Here is a 20,045-nt window from a genome sequence, read left to right as displayed (position 1 = left end):
TGGTTTTTTTAGATCAACTAGCATATTTAACTGATGTACTGAGTAATTCAGTGGGGGGAAAAATGGAAAAGTAAGATGGATTTTCTCATCTACATGTATTAGAACATAAACCCAGGAATATTTTGGATTTGGAGAGCCTTTTCCATCAAGAATACTAAAGAAGCATGCAAGAAAGAGGAGGAGTTGGGTACCAGTGGCTGAGAGAACGAGAGAGTGGATTTGTTCCATGGGCACTAGAAAACATAGCCTGCAGGTGAATGGAAACATAATTCATCAGCGTAACGTCAAATATTGGAAATCTGAAGAGATCCAAGGGAAAAAAAAAATCAAACAAATCTCTGGCGATAGAAATAGCTCCTGGGCAGTCATGACAAATTCAGAGGGAAAGTAGATCCTGCCGTAAGATGGCTCTGACAACCAGCTTTGGGGCTAGCAGATGCCTTTGTGGAATGATGCAGCTCCATCACAATGATGTGGTCTTTCCTGCCCTTCGGAGTATATCCATCTAGTGTAGGACCGCATGTTTCAGGGACCACAAATACTACCTAGTGAAAAGAGTGGTTAGATTGGCTCTATGTTCTCAGCATTTTTTTTTTAAAAGAGTATCTCTTGATCCTATTTTTATAAAATTCCTTGCAGACCACTTATTACTAATCACTGAAATTCATTTAGCATTTCAATGGCAAAATGTTACTTTCAGGCTCACAACTTTTGATTAACTTTCTTTTTAAAGATGTTGTTAACTTAATGTTATTAAAAATATGTTGCTAATTACCATTAGGCTAAAATATATTGGAGTTTAGCCATAAAGGGCCAAAGAGAGATAGGATGATAGTAGCAGGTGGAAGGATCAGATGAAGTTGTTTTGTTTTGTTTTGTTTTGTTTTTTCCAGGATGAGGAAGACATGGACATGTTTGTAGGCAGTGGGGAGTCAGTATACAGGGAGAGACTGAAAATAAGTAACAGTGAGGACTCTTGATGGAAAAGGCTCTCCAAATCCAAAAAAAAAAAAAAAGAACTGTGGAATATGGATGCTGATTGGACCATACTATTTCTTTTGTTTTTGGTGCTGTTGGTTTTCTGTTTTAAGGTTTTTCATTTTTGCTCTGATTCTCCTCTTATAATATGACTAATGCAGAAATATGTTTAATGTTATTATGTATATATAACCTATATCAGGATTACCTGCTGTCTAGGGGAGAGGAGGAGGGAGAAAAATTTGAAATTAGAAATCTTATATAAACAAATGTTGAAAACTATTTCTACATGTAACTGGAAAATAATAAAATACTTTTATTTGAAAAAAAAAGAAAGAAAATAAGTAACAGTGGGGATAACAGAGCAGCCTGTCTGAGAAGGCAGAATGAAATGGGACAGTTTGTAAGCTGGCAAGAGGAGTAACACCACTTCCTCATCAAAGACGAGTGAAGAAGAGAGTGGTAGAAGGAATATAAGTGGTTTAAAATGAGGAAGAGGTAAGAGGGAACATACTGTGAATGGCCTCGGTTTTTTCTGTCAAATATAAAGCCAGGTTCTAAGCTGAGAAAATGGGCAAAGGGCTCATGGGAGGTTTGAAGAGGGATGAAAAAGTTTGGAAGAGCCATGGTAGAGAACAGATAGCGAGTTGATAAGGGAGGTATAATAGGCTTGCCGGGAAGCAGTGAGGGCCCAGCTGAGATTCTGTAACATGCGTTTTTAGTGGATCCAGTCAGAACAGTTACATAATTGTTTCCACTTGCATGAGTGTAGGAGCAAAGGAGGTGAGTAATGGGATTGATCCAAGACTGAGGTTTGACTGGGTATAATCTGTCATATAAGGGCATGAGGGATTCCAGAAGGGGTTTACCAAGGGGTAAAGATGGTTTGAAAAAGAGAATGGCATAGGAGAGAATGAGAGATCAAGGTCTTGCAGGTCATGGGGTGGACAGAGAGTAGTTTTGTAAGAGAAGGGAGAGGGAAAAGGTGAAAAACCAGTAGACTAGGGTTGGATAGGGGGATTTTGTAATTCTTGAACATTCAGCTGGTACATTTGTAGGTGAGGGCAAGATTTCAAGTGTGGCCATCTTTGTGTGTGGCTGAGGAGTAGCTCATGGGAAGTGAGTAGGGTGCATGTCCCCTAGTATGATGGCACGAGTTGAGGAGAGAAAAACCAGATCTGTTTACAGTTACAGAGTTAAGAGAAAACCATCATTATTGCTGCTTCTGCTGCATTAGTGACTAAAGGAAAGGACTCTTTCCAAGGTTTTGCATTAGAGTATTTGGAGGTTGTGGGGTTGTTTGAACTTCTTTAGAGAGTACAAGCGCCTCAGGGCAGACCTTTTCTTTCTCTTGCCCCATGCCCAGCACATAATTGCTTGTTAACTGATCAGTTGGTTGACACTGGCCTCAGTCATGTTCTTCCCCCTCTTCATCCCCTGCCCTGCCATGGCCACGCTTCATCCTATTGCTGACCACATGCGGGTAGTGGACACGTAGAAGCTGTTCCAGGACCGGAAAGCAACACCATTTAGGTTTATCTGGACTCCCCACTCAGGATGGCCACATGTGATCTCTATGCAAATATCAGCAAGCAATCTGTTTGTTCATTCTTATGACAACGTCTGTATATGACAGGGCAGGTGCGGGGAAGAGACAAGGCAGAAGCTATAGGCTAGGACTGCGGAGTCTGAAGGGTTTGTCATCAGTACTTGGAAGTGTGCAGGATTTCTGAGAGGTTCACAGAGGCTGATTTAGTTAGAAGTCTGACTCCCTTTTAACAGAGGTTATGGTACTAAGCGGCAGAGCTGGGATTTGAACCAGCACTCGAGATCCAGCACTTTCCCTGGAATTAAACTGCTTAGAGTGTGCCACTACTGACTTTTTTTTTTTAAGTGAGGCAATGGGGGTTAAGTGACTTGCCCAGGGTCACACAGCTAGTAAGTGTCAAGTGTCTGAGGCCGGATTTGAACTCAGGTCCTCCTGACTCCAGGGCCGGTGCTTTATCCACTGCACTACCTAGCTGCCCCCCCCAATACATTTTTTTTTTTTGCGGGGCAATGGGGGTTAAGTGACTTGCCCAGGGTCATACAGCTAGTAAGTGTCGAGTGTCTGAGGCCGGATTTGAACTCAGGTCCTCCTGACTCCAGGGCCGGTGCTTTATCCACTGCGCCCCCTCGCTGCCCCCCCTGCTTCTAATTTAAAAGTCAGTAGTGGATGACAACTTTGAGGTTTTACGTCCTACTCAGCAAATTGGCAAAAATGACAGTTGGTGTTAGAGGGAGTGTGAGGACGGGCATCCTAATATATTTGTGAGGGCCAAAATTGGGTATAAGGAGCATTAATCTCCCCTTTTAACTTTCTCTTTTATATATACCTCCCAGGCCAATAAGGAGCCTCTGAGCTTTAGTTCATAAAGGATCAGGTTTTATTGCTTGGGAATTAATTAGACCACAAAGGTGAAACCAATTAGGGAAATAAGGAAGTAGAAATACAGACGAATAGTCTCAGCTCTAAGATTAGTCTATGCAATACCAGAGATCAAGGTAGTTCAAAGGAATTTAGGATTTTCCTTTATAAAACTCACCAAATCCCAAACTGCCGCCAGGTGGAGAACCAGCATACCCAAGACCCAGCACGAAGCCCATGCTTCCGAACTGCCACCACTAGCCAAGCACTGCCAGAGACTGCCCTCTAGACCAAAAGAGCTTGACCTTTTGAATGCCCCGCCCACCAGAAGTTGCCTTGCCTTCCGGTGGAGTTTTTCCTCCCACAAAAGGGGAGGTCTGGCATTTTTTTACTCCCCAAAAGGGGAGGTCCTTCAAAAGCAACTTAGTAGCATCCGCAGTGTCAGGGTGAGCCAGGTGGGGCCCCTCCCAAATGATTCAGCTAAAATTTTCGATGTTAATCTTTACCACAATAATTTTTACCACATTCCCCCTTTGTTTCATTGGAAAAACCAATGAGTTTGCTCTGTGAAACACCTTGTTGGTAAATCGGTTCAATTGTTCTGGAAAAGTCTGGAATTGAAAAGAGAAAATGGAATGAACTGCTTATATATACCATGACCAAGCAATCCCGGTATTGGGCATATGTGCCAAGGAGTTAATAATGTAATATGGCAGCCAAGAAACTGAGAGGGCCTTGGGATCATAGAGCAAGAGCTGGAAGGGCCCTTGGGGGGCCACGCAGGTCAACCCACTCGTGTTGCAGATGAGGAAATGAGGCCAGGGAGAGGAAGTTGCTGGCCAAGGCTGCAGAGAAGGGGTTGGACCCCAAGTCCTCAAACCCCCAAACCAGCACTGTCCCCACACAGCCTTCAGTAGGAAAGCATCCCGCTGTGCAGTGCCCTGGCCAGGCCACCTGGAGTGTCTGCTGCATGGTTCATTACCAGGCACCCCCATTTGGGGAAGAACATCAGGAAGCCAGAATGTCCAGAAGAGGGAAACCAGGATGGAGAAGAGCCCAAAGTTCAAGCCCAGTGAAGACTGGTAGAAGCGGAGGGGGCGCTATCCCCAAGGGCAGTGGGCCACCCCATTTCCCCCAAGGCAGTGGGCTCTTCCACGCTGGGCCTTTTCTTACTTGTCCAGGATATGGGAGGAGATTGTCTCAGGGGGCCCTTCTGCCCTGACGTGTGGCTGTGTTCAGTCAGGTTTGGAGTGTGGGTTCTGGTCGCACTGTGAAGATGAACCTGAGGGTCAGGGTGGGAGGAAACTCAGCATAAGAGGCTTCCGTCAAGCCAAACATCTGCTTTCTTAGAGACTTGCTGACTCCGGGGAGGGGCACCCCAAGCTCCTCTTTCACCAGTAGTCAAGCAGACAGTGGCATCCATGACAAGATGGTGCGCTGGTTGCCCAGGCTGCCCCGGAGGCAGGATTCCACCCATCTTCTACCCCTGGTCTAACCCAGGGCTCTCCCCACCACAGCTCATGTTGCCTCTCTAGCTCTAAGAACTGGAAAAGTCAATCATAAGAGCAAAGTTCAGACCATGTGGGTATTATCAGACCTACTGTTTCCCTTCAAGAACTTGTCAAGTTGAACTCCTCCCTTTAGCAGCTTTCATTCTCTGCCCAGTAAGGAACACAAATCATGTGGAAAGAGAGGGTGCTAGGACAGTACTCGTTTTAGCAAAATTTAGGACCATGTTCAAGGCAAGATGGAGTCCCTTTACAGACTTGACAAAAGGAATTAAACAGAGCTTTAAACATTTTTAATAAAACCTTTTCACAATTATTAATTTATTCTGTGAAAAAATGGCAAGTGTCATTCTAAATCAGACCCATCTAAAGTCATGAGCTGATGTAGTTCAAAGACATGGTCGATCATAATCACAAATGGATTCTAGAAACACGTCCCCCCACTTCTCAGTATATCCTTTCCAAGGGATGTGCGCATGGGAAGGATCTACTACCCAGAATCTGCTGGGCAGCTTTTTTAATATGTTCATCTAGATTTTCAGAAGAATCTGGAAAAAAGAAAGCAAAAAACAAACAGATGTGAATATTACCGTTACAGCATTTGAGAAAAAGCCTAAAGAAAAGGCAGCCAATCCCTGCACTAGGGGTAAGAAAAGCAGTCTGAACAGTCAGCTGATTTCTGGGCATTCGACTGTGATAGGCCCAGGCAATAACCCAAGGCACCTTCTTCTCAGGAGATCATGGACTGATAGGGCCGTAATCAAGCAAAAGAAGTATGTGTAGCTCATGGAAAGTCTAAGAGTGAGACACAAAACAAATGCCCCGAGTAGGGGAGGGAGAATCAGTTATGCCTGCATGATGCAGAGGGAGCTAATTCACTCTCTCTTGAACATCCAAACGCCCCAGAACTGAGGCTATGAGAAGACTCTTCCAGCTGCTGCTTTCCTATCTAGGATGGGAAAGAAAGGTCGAGATCCTCATGACTTTTCCAGACAAATGTCTGGAGCATTTGGAGCAAATAAAATTCATTAAGCTCCCTGGGACTGTTCTCTTCACTATAAGCAGCTATTGATTAATAATAAACATGAAAACAATTCCTGCTCTCTTCTCTAGGAACCTCCCTTCTAATGAGGCTCCAGGAATATGACCCAGGAGTCTGATGTGCCAGTCTTATCTACTAGCCAGGACAATTACAAGGGTCACCTTTCTGGGCAGTTTGAAGAGAAATCGTCAATAAAATGGCTGTACTGTGGGGCAGTGCCAGCCAGAGACTGGCAACCTTCCACCTTATACTTCTTTGCCCAACAGTGCAAGCAATGGAGGTCTTACCAAAGACATTTTTTTTTTTAAGGCAACTGGGGTTAAGTGACTTGCCCAGGGTCACATAGCTAGTAAGTGTTAAGTGTCTGAGGCCGAATTTGAACTCAGGTACTCCTGACTCCAGGGCCGGTGCTCTATCCACTGCACCACCTAGCTGCCCCTAAAGACGTCTTATTTGATTGTCTTAATCTTAATCTTCCAGCTAATTTCCATTCCAGGGGGGCATAGCACCATTTGTTAAGGTCTTTTTTGTTGTTGCTGCTGCTATGGTTCAATTATGAAAGATAATGACAAAATTATTTTAAGAATGATATGATGCCTTGATTACTAGGGCATGTGAAAATGCTTCCTGCAAGTAGAATTAAAATATTTCTCTAATTCTTGATCCTTTACTAACAGGTACTAAGGAGAGTGGAGGGGGCACTTAGATCACTTAAATGATTAGTTTGAATGAGTATAAACAAGACCTTAATTCGAAAATTATTTATCTTACACAGATAAATAATCAAGAAGAATTCAGACATAGCATAATCAACAGCCTATGTCAAAAGTCCCACTATCTGACTGGGCCTGAGAGCCCACACCACTTACATTTTTCTAATTGAGACATGTTGTAAAGATTCTGGAAATATGCCTCTGTGCAGAAAATATTTGTCAGCAGAACCTAACAAAAAAAAAAACACAACATACATACCAGATTTTAAATTTTCCTCTTTTAAACAAATACATTCAGTAATCTCAACCTTGAGGTGAAGTGGGCCAGCAAGAAACAGAGTAGGCATTGAGTAAACGACAGCCCCCCCAAACTTTTAGTGATACACGGAGTCTATGTATATGCGTGGGAAGACGGTGAGAAGTGGAGGAGCCCTGGGCACATGCAGGGGGCTGTGTTTTCTCTGGGGTTCCTGCAGCAGGGACAGGGCTGGCGTCAGGAATGGCAAGAACAGCCTGGCTCTGAGCAAACAGGGAAGGGGAGGATGATGCTAGTTCTCAAGCCTGTTCCCAAGGGTCTTTCTATAGCATCCATAGCCCCATCCCTCCCCTCAACTGCTGAACAGAACTGACTTGTAACTGATGGATTGCTGAGTTCCATTACAGCCAGAATGTCACCCCTGTAGTGAGGGGAAGGGCTTGCGAGATCATTTGTCCAACACTTATTTCACATATGAAGCTGAGGTCCCAAGAGAGCATGTTATGTCCAAGGTCACACAGTGAATTGCTGCTAAATACTACCTACATTGAGCCACTAAATGTTATTCCTTTTACCTGCCTAGGGAAAAATGTTATGGAGTCACCGAAAAGAAAAATCTTCTTTTTTTCTGCAGGCAAGGCCAAAACTGACTAGAAGAATCAAGCCCTTCAATAACTGATCATGTTGTTTCCTAGCAAATTACAGTCACCAAACCTATTTCCCAAAGAAATGCTTCTGTCTCCAAAACCAACTGGATTTCACAAACATCCTGAAAGTCAATGGCTAAGGGGCTTCACCACGTGTGTACTGAACTCAGGAGAGGAAAGCCGCCTGTGTCCCACCCCCACTCACACACCTCATGGTCATGATTGCGCAGGCCGATGCGGACGGATCGACTGGATCTGGAGAGGACGGCAGTCATGGCGTATAGGTTGATCAGGATGTCTGCCATTCGCTTCATGGCCAACTGTTCTTCCACAATAGTCTAAGAAAAGGGAGTCACATTGACACAGAAGAGATCACTGGGAATTCACAACCACCTTCCAAACACGTGGATGTTCTTTGTCACTAAATGGGAATTGGAAGAGCAGAAACTCTACTATGTAGGTAGGGAACAAACCGAGATGTTAGCAAAGGTGACAACACTAAGAAAGGAGGAGAGAACAAGAACCAAAATCAACTCCACGTGAAAGCCCTAAATAGGAAGATACTCAGCACATTTCCCCATTTTACCTCTGAGCACATTCTGCCGTCTGCTTCTTCAAGCTACTCAGACTCAGCCCTTGCTGAAGTGAGCTTTATCGGGCTGGAGGAAGCCCTTGTCTGATCCCCTCCATGATTCCCTTGTGGGGAATAGATGTAAGAATCCTATTCAAGGCTAGCCCTGTACTTGCCTGCAATGACTACAAACTGCCGGCAAAGTCTTGGTCTCAGAGGGAATTTTTCTACAAGGAGGGCCAATTAAGACTGAGATTATTAGATTCTCTCAATTTAACTTCTTACAATCAAGGGACTTAACATGCCATATGAGTTGGGTCTTTGTTGGCTACAAAGATGAAGGAGTCTCCCTAATTCTTGAGAAGGAGCATATCTGATGGCCCCAAACACTTGAGATTTTTTTTTAAATGTTTCTTAAATCCTCACAATGATGACGAAAACTCTTTTCAACAAATACTGAAAGCTTTCTGCTTAAATCTAGGATAGACACGAGGATGAGTAAGGCCCAATCCTTGCCCTGAGAGACTTAGAATCTAGTAGGTAGAATAAACTACCCACAGACATGGTTAGAATGCCACATGTGATCAGTGAACAGGTTGCATTGAAGGATGATTCTACAAAGAGAAAATGAAGGAAGGCTTTGGATTGGTGGCAGTACCAGGGCTGGGCCCTAAAGGACAGGTGAGCTTTCTCCAGAGACTAGCAGAAGGAGAACATCCTAAGCATATTCTCTTCCTGGTTATCAGTTGTTGGGGACCTTGGCATATCAGTGTCACCCTGACTCCCCCTCCCAGGGCTCTAGGGAGGAACACATGATATGCTGGGTGGAAAGCACCTGGTAAAACCTAAAACATTCTGTGAATGGAAGCTGTTGTAATGAGAGCATTTAAGAGGGGCAGTGGCTGCTTTGTAACCTCCAGAATGGTGGGCGTTTGTGCTCAAAGCTGTTCTGCAGGGTCTAAGCTGACTTGCAGTTACTTCTTAGCCCTGGTCCCTTTGCTGGATAGATGCATCACTGACAAAATAGAAGGTTAGTTACCTTGCCAAACCGCCTTAGCAGCACCTCTACCGTTTTCCCAAAATAATACACATTTTCTTCTAGTCGATTTGCACTCTCCTATAAAGAAAGCAGAACACACAGCTGGAGCGTCTGAAACTTTGAAAAGGGAACTGAATTTAACACTACTTAACATCATTCTGGGTTCAAACCAGCACGACATTACTAGTTCCCCACATCTCCTGTGTTCCCACCTTGACTTTCCACATTGCCCCTTGTGTAGACTCTGATGATGCCATCACTTTAAGGAGTGAAGAGATCCTCCACAGATGGGCACTGTCTAAAGTGGGCCCATGGAATGGCTGGGGTGCAAACTTCAAGCAACTTGTCCACCACATAGAATCCATTTTGTTATGATTTTTTGCATTTTTCTGTGGCCTCAAGAAGAGAGATCTGATGTTCTTAACCCATTTTATGCTCACTTTACCAGTTTTTCCCTTTAAACAAATTTCAACTTCCTTCAATTAGGGTTTCTCAGAAAGAATCATTTCTAAAAGGAAAAGGTTGTGTACATTAAATCAAATTTTAAAAGAAAAAATCTGTTTTGTGTCTAATTTTATTAATTTCTCTAGGAAGATTTTTAAAAGCGGCTCTTCAGTAAGGCAGATATATGAATAGAGAGCTGGAATCATAACTTTTGGCCCCAATCCTGCAGGGGCAGATGAACATGTGGTTCCTAAATTGTTAAGATTCTGTGATCTGAAGTGACTGTGCCAAATGAATTTAATTTGAGGGGGGAATTAATGGGAGATTTGGAAAGAAGAGATGATTAGGAAAATAAAGTACAATTAATAAGCAAAACAACAGATAAAAATAACAGGTCATCTGGATCTGTGGACACCTGAGTATGCCAGCCAGAACTTGAACAGATTGTCAAGTGGGGGAAGAAAAGGTAAGTGGGCTGGGATCTCCCATATAAAAAAGGTACTAAACAAAAATATTTATAGCTGCTCTTTATGTGGTGGCAAGGAATTGGAAGTTGAGGGGATGCCCATCAATTGGGGAATGACTGGACAAGTTGCAGTATATGAATACAATGGAATACTATTGTGCTATAAGAAACGATGAGCAGGAGGAGTTCAGAGAAATCTGGAGGGTCTTGCGTGGGCTGATGATGAGTGAGATGAGCAGAACCAGAAGAACATTGTACACAGTATCATCAACATTGAGTGTTGATCTCCTGTGATGAACTATGTTCTTCTCACCAATGCAATGGTACAGAAGAGTTCCAGGGAACTCATGGTAGAAGAGGATCTCCAAATCCAAGAAAAAAAAAAAAAGAACTGTGGAATATAGATGCTGAATGAACCATACTCTTTCTTTTGTTTTTGGTGCTGTTGTTTTTTCTATTTTGAGGTTTTTTGTCATTGCTCTGATTTTTCTCTTATAACATGACTAATGCAGAAATAGGATTAATGTTATTATGTGTGTGTATATATATATATATATACATATATACATATATATAACCTATATCACATTACCTGCTGTCTAGGGGAGGCGGGAGGGAGGGAGAAAAATCTGAAATTGGAAAGCCTGTATAAACAAAAGTTGAGAACTATCTTTACATGTAATGGGAAAAAAAATACTTTATTAATTTAAAAAATAAAAAAATAAATTAAAAAACCTCTAAAAAAAAGGTACTAAAGAGATGAATGAAAAAAATTGTGTTCGAAGTATAAGAGCCTTGAGTGCATCTTATACAGGCAGTTCTTCAAATGGAGAAAATGGATCTGTCTGTTGTTGTCTTGTTTCAAGGATGGGAAGAGAGCCCAGGGCTACCCCCTCCACCTAAGCTAACCTAGCCCGCAGGGCTTGTGGCCTAAAACAAACCATTACTCCCCGAGCTTCCCACTGTGATAGATTATGGCTGGCCTCTTGGATTACCACCAGCTTCTTGGATCACCACCATCAATGACCAAGAAGTCTAAGCCATACTCACCTCCACACTGGGATGCACCATTCCATTTTTCCCTGTTAAACCAAGATCGACCTTCCTGATCAGGCTCTCTCGAAGTTTGCTTGATACATGTTCCATCGCAACATTGAAGTTTCCCTTCTTCATATCTCTGAAATTGGATTCACAAACCTACTCAATAAGCCAGGTACCAATAGTTCTGACAAAGGATGATGATGGCTAATTTCTCAAAAGAGAATTTCAGCAGAAAGGCTATTTGTTCAGAGTATAGCCTACAGGATTTTGTGATAAGAGCGATGCTTATGGAAGGTCTAATTTCAAAGCATTCTGAAGGTACTGTTTACAATGTTGTTGAGGACAGAGCAGAAGTTATGATCTTCATTTTACTGAAAGAGGTTTGCTTTTGGTTATACTGGAAGCAAATGTGTGTTTTTGGGAGTACAGTGGAAGTGTTGCTGAGGAGATGTGGCAAGGTCACTGACCTTCCCTTTGGTTAGTGAGGCAATGGAACAGTGAGGGAACCAGGGCTAGGAGGTAACTGCAAGTCATCTTACACCTGGCTGGAAGTGAAGAAGCTGGGCCTTCAACTCCCAAAGCTCCTTAAAGAATATGACCCCACGGGGGCAGCTAGGTGGTGCAGTAGATAAAGTGCTGGCCCTGGATTCAGGAGGACCTGAGTTCAAGTCCACCCTCAGACCCTTGACACTTACTAGCTGTGTGACCCTGGGCAAGTCACTTAACCCTCACTGCCCCACCAAAAAAAATATATATATGACCCTATGAACTCTCCTGTCCCTGCTAAAAGGTGATTACTTTGTCCTGTCTTATTTAGAGGTAACGTGGGGTGGGGAAACGACACTGGACCTGGAATGAGGATTTGGGTCCAACTCTAGTAGCTGTGTGACCCAGGGCATGTCAACCTCTCTGAGCCCGTTTCCTCATCTGTAAAATGGGGATGAGATGTGTGCTGCTGGCCGAAGTCATTTTGCAGATTTTGTGTCTATACAGGCTAAAGGTAAATGTCATTGCCATTGTGATCATTTAGCTTCTCTTCTGTCACCTGCTCAACTCCCCAGCCACAAATCATGCTGCCCCCCAAAGCTGAGGGCTTAGGACAGCTGGGATGGGAGTTCTGGGGGAACCTTTTTCTCACTCAAAGGAATCACTCCCAAGGGGCCATCATCAGGAAGTCAAGTAATTCAGGTGTGGGTCTTGTTCACAGTGAAATTTCAATTAACCTGGCTCGGAAGCAGTTCCTCCAGAAAACACGCCAAAGAAATGGGTACTAGCGATTCCTGTTTGATTCCCAGCAGCAATATCTAAAACCCAACAAATGAGCAGACACAGACCCCAGACTCCTCTTCACCTCCGAGCTCTGCTGTCCTATGAGAGATGCCTGCTATTCCACAGACTTTGAAAACCACCTTCCCTTATGGGCTGTAGTGTCTGGGAGAAAGGCAGGGAGGAAACCGGCCAGGAGGGTGCAGCAATCTCAGAGGAGAGGAAAAAGGAAAAGGCAGGTGGAGGCGGGGTAGAAAGCGGACGATAGGTGAGGCTCTGTCGTCTCGATCTCCTCCAACTTAAGGGCAGCTGGAAAGGTGGGTGGACCCTCCTTTTCGTGTAGCACTGCTTGGGACTTTGGACTGGCTCTCTGATGTGTTTCATGCCCTGGGAAAGTTTCTCTAGGCAGTTTTAGACCCGCCCCCTCAGCTTTGGAGAGGAGGGTCCCTGAGAGTGGTTTCTCCCCCTCCCGTAGTCCAAACTTTTGGTTAGATGAGGGAAAGAGCAGAGAGGAGACATGTAAGGTGTGTGCCTTCTATTTCCTGGAGAAAGTCAGAGTTGGGGGAGTTAGCTAATAAGAGTTCAGTGACTGAAAGAATTGGGAAGCCCCAACACTGTATGCACACATACATACCTGATTTTTTTGGTTAAGACTTGGCCTGCATGCTGTAGTCCTGTCATGGCAATATACATGCGGAGGATCTCGTTTGTTCCCTAAAAGGGCAAAACACATACCTATGAAATGCCAATTTGAGGCTTTCAGATGCATCTCCCCAGGCTGGAAAGAAGAGTTCCCAAAGTGTTAAGGCAGCCCTATTGACTGACAGCATTAACACATTTACTTCAGTATTGAGAGATGGTCAGCAGAGACACTGAGAAGGATGAGGACTGAGAAAAAACCACCAGATCTGGCAATTCAGGATCACTGGTAACTTTTGGAAAGCACAGTAGTAACCAGTGAAGAAGGGGAGGCGACCAGCATAAACAGCTTCTTCTAGCTATTGGGCTAGGCAACGGAGGAAAGGGAGAAGATAAACTGAGGGGAGGGCAAGGTCTGGGATAGAAGAAGACACGGAGGCATATTTGAAGGCAGCAGGGAAAGAAGCAGTAGGTAGAGATGGAAGATTAGAGATAGTGGGAGGATTATAAAGGAACAATCTGCTAGAGAAGATGGGGGAGTGGATGAGATTAAGGCTATGTATAAAAAGGTGAGTGACTGCAAGAAGGGTCACCTTTTGCTGAGTGAAGTGAGCAGAACCAGAACATTGCACACAGTAACAGCAACACTGTGTGATGATCAACTGTGACAGCCTTGGGACTCATGATGGGACGTGCTTTCCACATTCAGAAAAAAGAACTGTGGGTTCTGAATGCAGATTGAACCATGCCGTTTCTACTTTTTGGTTGTTTTTTCCCCCTTTTTTGAGGTTTTTCCCTTGTGTTCTGATTCTTTTTTCACAACATGACTATGCTGAAATAGGTTTAATGTGATTGTCCATATGACCTATATCAGATTCCTTGCTGTCTTGGGGAGGGAGGAGGGAAGGGAGGGAGAAAAATTTGGAACTGAAAATCTTTTGAAAACAAATGTTGAAAACTATCTTTACATGTAACTGGAAAATAATAAAATATTTTTATCATTTAAAAAAATAAGTTAAAAAACCCAAAATAAATAAATAAATAAAAAGGAAAAAAAAGGAGGAAAAAAATAAGGGTCACCTTTCCGTTAGACTTGAACAATGGACAGAATGAGAACTGATGTCAAGGGGTTCCGAGACAGAGAGAAGATGGAGCTCCCAGCAAATGGTCTCTATTTTCTCCATAAAGTACAAGGCAAGGTGTTCAGCCAAGAAAGAAAGGAGAGGCTGCTGGGGCAGATCTGGGGAAAATAAGAAGTCTGAAGTAGCTTCTCTATGAGGTGAGACAGAAGACCCAAGAGGGAGGAATAACCAGGCTGTCCTGCTGGGTGGTGAGGGGGCTGCTGAGATAAGAGGACATAAATGTAAAGGGGACTAAGGCTTGGCTGTGTTACCTCCACCAGCTTAGTTCAGCAATACAAGTTAGACTGGAAGAGGCAGATGTTGGGGACAATCCTGGGCTGGGGTTTGAACATCCAAAAGGGTGGGAGGATAAAGGAGCCGAGAGTTGATGATTCCTAAGAAGTTATGGATGTATTTTATTTTGGCCAGTAATTGTCAAACTTTTCACTTAGACACCCCAATTATTAAAAAACCTTGAGCGTGTAACCCCGACACGTGTGCTTATTCACTGTCATCCTGAGAAAGTCACTTCAACTTCAGTGCTGGGAGCAACTCTCTAAGACTATGAGCTGCAGAGAAGGTGCTGACCTGCACTGGTGGAGGGAATTTCCTCACCTGGAAATTCACTCCACCAGCGAAATCACAGATCTGATCCCTATCATTAGCCACATACCTCTACGCTAACAGTTATGTATACTATAATTTTTTTAAAAATCAAATTTAAAAGATGAAATAATATTTGATCCTAGAGTCAACAGGGATCCACTGGAGTTTACAGAATAGGGATGTGATGTGATTCAATTTACACTGGAGGAATATCTCTTTGGCAGCTGTGTGTAGGATGGATTTGAAAAGGGAAATACTTGAAGGAAGAAGACCAATTAGGAGGATATTGCAATAGTCTGGGGAAGAGGTGCAAAGTTTCCAAACTAACATGATGGTTGTGAATAGAGAGGACATGGTATTATTGTTTAGTCATTTTTCAGTTGTGTCCAACTTTGTGACCCCATTTGGGGTTTTCTTGCCAGAGATGCTGGTGTGGTCTGCCATTTCCTTCTACAGCTCATTTTACAGATGAGGAAACTGAGACAAACAAGAGTAAATGACTTGCCCAGGATCACACAGCTAATAAGTGTCTGAGGCCAGATTTGAGCTCAGGAAGATGAGTCTTCCTGCAGGACCAGCACTATTCACTGTGCCAAGAAAGAGGCAGGCAGATATAAGTGATGTTGTGGAGGTATAAAAACAGGATTTGGCCATTCGATGGATATCAAGGACAAGTGAAAGTTAGGAGCCAAAGATGACATGAAGGTTGTGAGACAATAATGGGAAAGGAGACTGTGCCTGGTAGGAAAGATGATGTAATGAGACCATTGACACAGATCACACAATGTCCATGCTTCATTCAGTAAGCAGGTGCCCTCTGTCAGTAATCTCTGATTACTGCCCCACAGCAAGATCCTGCCCTCCCAGGAGGGAAGTTTGTGTTGGAGGAGAGTCCAATAAGTGATTCTGTGTGCGTGTGCGTGAGAGAGAGAGAGAGAGAGAGAGAGAGAGAGAGAGAGAGAGAGAGAGAGAGAACACTCATCTTCCCACCCTCTGACTTCTCTGGCATCCACTAGAGGCAGGTCATGCTCTGGGCCAGTTTCTAGTCAACCTTCCTTTATTATACATTCCGATTCTAGGCCGGAAGCTCTTTATGTCACTCCTGGTACCTGACTCAAAACTAAGCTTTCTTTGGTCTCCACAACACGGAGAGACTCATACTGTTCTGTAGAAGACCAGGAATCTTCACATCCTCAAGATATGAAGTGGCCTCCCACTTTCTGGACACACTCATGTCTATTCTCCACTTACTCAAGGCTGCCTGGGTTTCCTTTCTTGTTGCCTTTTTTTTCCCACTGGGCTTCCTTGGAAGACCAAAGACACAAAGGAGACAGTACGCACTCACACAGAGTCAGGATACAATGTGTGAGCTGAGATTTTGTCCAGCAGCCTCAAAGGAAACACTGCATTTCAAAGTGTGGGCAGACAGGCCACTGGTGAACAATCCACCTGCACTTCGCAGTGTGCCTTAGACATACATTGTGGGTACAACTTGGAGGCGAGTTAAGAGGACAACAGCATAGATGCTCAAAGGTGTGAGGGGAACAGAAAGAACAGGGACCCTGAGACACAGACAGCTACCCTATAGTCACAAAGCTCAAACCCTAACTCCCATAAATCAGGTGTGCTGAATGGAGTAAATGCCGCAGATGTATGAGCAAAGTGGAAGAAGGCATTCCACCTGATTAGGAAATGTTACTCATAGAGGAAAGGATTCTCTCTCTTTCTTATGAGCTTATGGTCTTGAGCAGTAATTACTGCAATGCTGCAAACAGGGCTTCCTTTCCTGATTTGCTTCCAGGGGACTGAATCCATATCCCAGACTTCCTGCTAATTAAAAACTTCCTGAATTGTGAAGAGCAAATGGGTTCCCTTCTCTCAAGTGCATGATGAATAAAATGAGGATTAAGCGATCCACTCACCCTCTTTAGTGTCATGTTTGATTTTTAAAAGAATTTTTTTTACCCAAAGAAACAATAAGTAAATATGCTCTCAATGGGATGTCAAATCCAGTACTAAATCCCTTGGGCAATTACTGGCATCCTTTGATCTAGGTCTACAGGTGACTCCTGAAAAACCACACAGAGTAAAATTGTGACTGTGAAGTCCTTTACTTCTGGAGATGTATTTCGTAAAAAGATAAACGTTTCTCTGGAAAGGAATCTATTTATAGGCTTGGTTCAAAAATGGCTAGTGACAAAAGGATTAACACTGGGCCTGCTCTTCTAGTGCATGAGATGCTGTGGAATTACAGGTTATCAGGGCAGAGAGTGGACCCATAGGCTTAAGTGCAGTCAATTACATTGTTTCTGAAAGCCCACCCCAAACCCCATGGTTGTGAGTTCAATTTAGCCAGGCTCTGGCCATTGTTTCTTTTCTGGAGGCAATGGAGGTTAAGTGACTTGTCCAGGGGCACACAGATCATAAGTGCCTGAGGCTGAATTTGAACTCAAGTCCTCTAGACTTCAGGGCTAGTGCTTTATCCACTGTACCACCTAGCTGCCCCTTCTGGCCACCATTTTTGCAACCATCTTGCTGACTGCAAGATGATATTATGTGGACCCTCCCAAATACGTAGCTTGGAGAGTGTAGGCCATTTATAACAAACTGGTCTAATTTAACAAAATGTATATAAAACCAAACTGCTACTGTTAAGGCAACATGCTAGACACTGGGGATGTAAGAATAACACATGCCTTGTTCTCAAGGGGCTTATATTCTTTTAAGGTTTGGAGGGACATGACACAGAAAAAGAAATGTAGAATAATTTAAGGTTGGAAATGAAAGGACTTAGTTAAGAAGAGATGCAATGTGGTCTAAGAAAATCTGTGGAGGAAGACAATGATTTCATTTGGAGATAATGATAATGATAATGCCTCTAACAACTGCCATTTGGTCATCCCTTTATTTGCAATGCATCATCTCCCTTGAGCCACACATCCACCTTGGCATGAGAGGTGTCACTGCCCAAGTTTTACAGATGAGAAACCTGAGGCCCAGAGAAGGTGACTGCCCATGGTGACATGGTAGAGTGTCTCTCTCTCTCTCTCTCTCTCCCTCCTTCCCTCCCTCCCTCTCTCCTCCTCTCCCCCCTCCCACCCTCTCTGGATTCTTTTTCAAAGCGCTGATATCTTGAACCACCTCCAGAAAGCACACACGCTATACCAAACTCCATAAGCAAATATCTTAAATGTGAAAAAAGCAGTATCTTCCCTCTACTTTAAATAAGGAGGGAGACAGTGGAGTAGAAAGAACATAGGCCTTATAGTCAAAAAGCTCCAGGTCTGAGACCTGACTTTGGGCTGGTCATCTAACCTCCATCTCATCATTGGCAACAGCAGAATAATACATAGTTCTTGTGAGGCTCATAGAAGATGGACAAACACAAAAAATAAGCTATTGTTTTTTTAAATCAAGAACTGTGTGCTGCCTTTTGTTCAGAAAGACATTCCAATAAAATGTGACCTTGCGCTGTGCTTCTAAGAGTGGGCCTGCATTTATCCTGAGCCACCTAAACACTCCATTTCCCCTTCTGGCAAAGGGCATTACTCTGCTGGGATAGGAGACATACAGCCACACAAGCGTCCACCGTGACTAGGAGACAAACCCTATGCATTTAAGTTCATCCACACTGTTCTCCAAGCATCTGAGCTTGGACTTGGACCCTTCAAAACTCAAAGCCAATTTACCAGAAGAACCACACCATATATACCACCCAGGAGGCTGAAACGGGAAACAAAGGCTAAGTTCTTTCTGATGTTCCACTAGCTAGGAAAAGAACATAAGTTTTCTAATACATATTTCACTCCAATCAGAAGAACACTGGTCATTGTGACAAGTATAAAACTCAAGACCAACCTCAAAAATCAGCAGAATCCTTGAGTCCCGGAGATAGCGCTCATAGGGGTAATCTTTCATGTATCCCAGGCCTCCAACAATTTGTAGAGCTTCGCTCACACAAACCCAGGCTGCTTCAGAGCTGAACACCTACCACAAATGACAAAATCATTATTATTGTGGCATTTCTCCCTCTCTCCTCTCCCTCCCTCTCTCTCTCTCTCTCTCTCTCTCACTCACTCGCTCGCCATCCCTGAATCTCTCTGGCCATTGCCAAGAAGGCCTGCAATGCTTCTTCCCATTGTGGGAGTGGCATCTTTCTTTCAGCCTCTTAAAAACCACAGTGGCCCCACTTTTCCCAGTCACCTTCACCATGGCTGCCTCCACAGAGCAATCAGGAACACCTGGGCTGTCCATCATCCCAGCAGTGAGGTAGGCCATACTCTCCATCACGTATGTTTTCTTAGCCAACAGAGTAAACTTTTCCTGGAGTTCATGAGAACAGACACAAAGACCAATTTACATCTGGCTCTTGAACCACTTATCTGTATGGTTAAGCAGGACAAGCAGCCTTATCCCAAAACAGAAGTTTTAGTGAAGATATTTACAGGAAATAAAACATCTTTATTTCTGTTTTCTAAATCACCACCACAAGTAGTCACTATTATAATGGTGAAAAAGTCTCTACTTTTAAAGCACACACTAACCCCAGCTGAAGATGCCTTTGAAATGAGCAAGGAAAGCCTTCAGGTTCTTAATTACCTCAATTAATCCAAATTCACTTAGAGGTCTGTTGAACTGCTTCCTTGTACAGGCGTATTCTGCTGTCATTCCTTAAGAAAAGAAAACAGTAAGAAGGATGATTTCCATGCTATCCTGAAATGCTTCCCTAAAGTCATCTTTCAGAGCTTCCAAATGTATTAGCAGGAGTGACAGGGGATAGATCCATCTCTACCTTCTCAGAAAGTGGAATTTGTTCAGTTGTAGGGACCGAGGGTTAAGACTAAAAGAAGCCTCCAACATATATATCCTGAAAAGTCTGAAGAAAAGGAAAACACTGCCTTTTGTGTCCTGCTTTATTAGGGCCAAACTGCTGTCCCAGGCATTCTGGACATAATCATCAGGCACACTGTAGCCCTTGCAAAGAGAGCTTGCCTTCTTCAGCACTCACTTTGTGGGTCTTGCCAAAAAACCCTCAAATGGGGGCAGTTAGGTGGCACAGTGGATAGAGCACTGGTCCTGGATTCAGGAGGACACGAGTTCAAATCCAGCCTCAGACCCTTGACACTTACTAGCTGTGTGACCCTGGACAATTCACTTAACCCCAATTGCCTCACCAAAACAAAACAAAACAAAACAACCCTCAAATGGGGTCACAAAGAGTTGGATACAACTGAAATAACTGAACAACAAACTGGACAGGGTAAGTGGTGGGTGCTTTTCTCTTCTACACACATTAGATAG

At 43.7% G+C, this 20,045-nt stretch overlaps 2 protein-coding genes across 2 annotated transcripts in view; one reads left to right on the top strand and one right to left on the bottom strand.

Annotated features, from left to right (window-relative positions):
- CFAP92 (cilia and flagella associated protein 92 (putative)) overlaps window positions 1-7,740 on the top strand; it is a 40,043-nt gene extending 32,303 nt beyond the window's left edge. Inside the window, exon 9 of the mRNA XM_043976326.1 lies at window positions 7,539-7,740. Coding sequence (XP_043832261.1) covers window positions 7,539-7,558 — 20 coding nt within the window. The 3' untranslated portion in view covers window positions 7,559-7,740. The remainder of the gene's footprint in view (window positions 1-7,538) is intronic.
- Window positions 3,398-20,045, bottom strand: part of ACAD9 (acyl-CoA dehydrogenase family member 9) — a 54,706-nt gene continuing 38,058 nt past the window's right edge. The window contains 9 exon segments of the mRNA XM_043976327.1: window positions 3,398-5,441; window positions 6,805-6,877; window positions 7,761-7,889; window positions 9,162-9,239; window positions 11,122-11,248; window positions 13,013-13,092; window positions 18,603-18,731; window positions 18,948-19,067; window positions 19,344-19,414. Coding sequence (XP_043832262.1) covers window positions 5,341-5,441; window positions 6,805-6,877; window positions 7,761-7,889; window positions 9,162-9,239; window positions 11,122-11,248; window positions 13,013-13,092; window positions 18,603-18,731; window positions 18,948-19,067; window positions 19,344-19,414 — 908 coding nt within the window. The 3' untranslated portion in view covers window positions 3,398-5,340.

Source organism: Dromiciops gliroides, chromosome 1, assembly GCF_019393635.1.
Source record: "Dromiciops gliroides isolate mDroGli1 chromosome 1, mDroGli1.pri, whole genome shotgun sequence".
Taxonomy (NCBI): Eukaryota; Metazoa; Chordata; class Mammalia; order Microbiotheria; family Microbiotheriidae; genus Dromiciops; species Dromiciops gliroides.
This window is presented reverse-complemented; position numbering and strand designations above follow the sequence as displayed.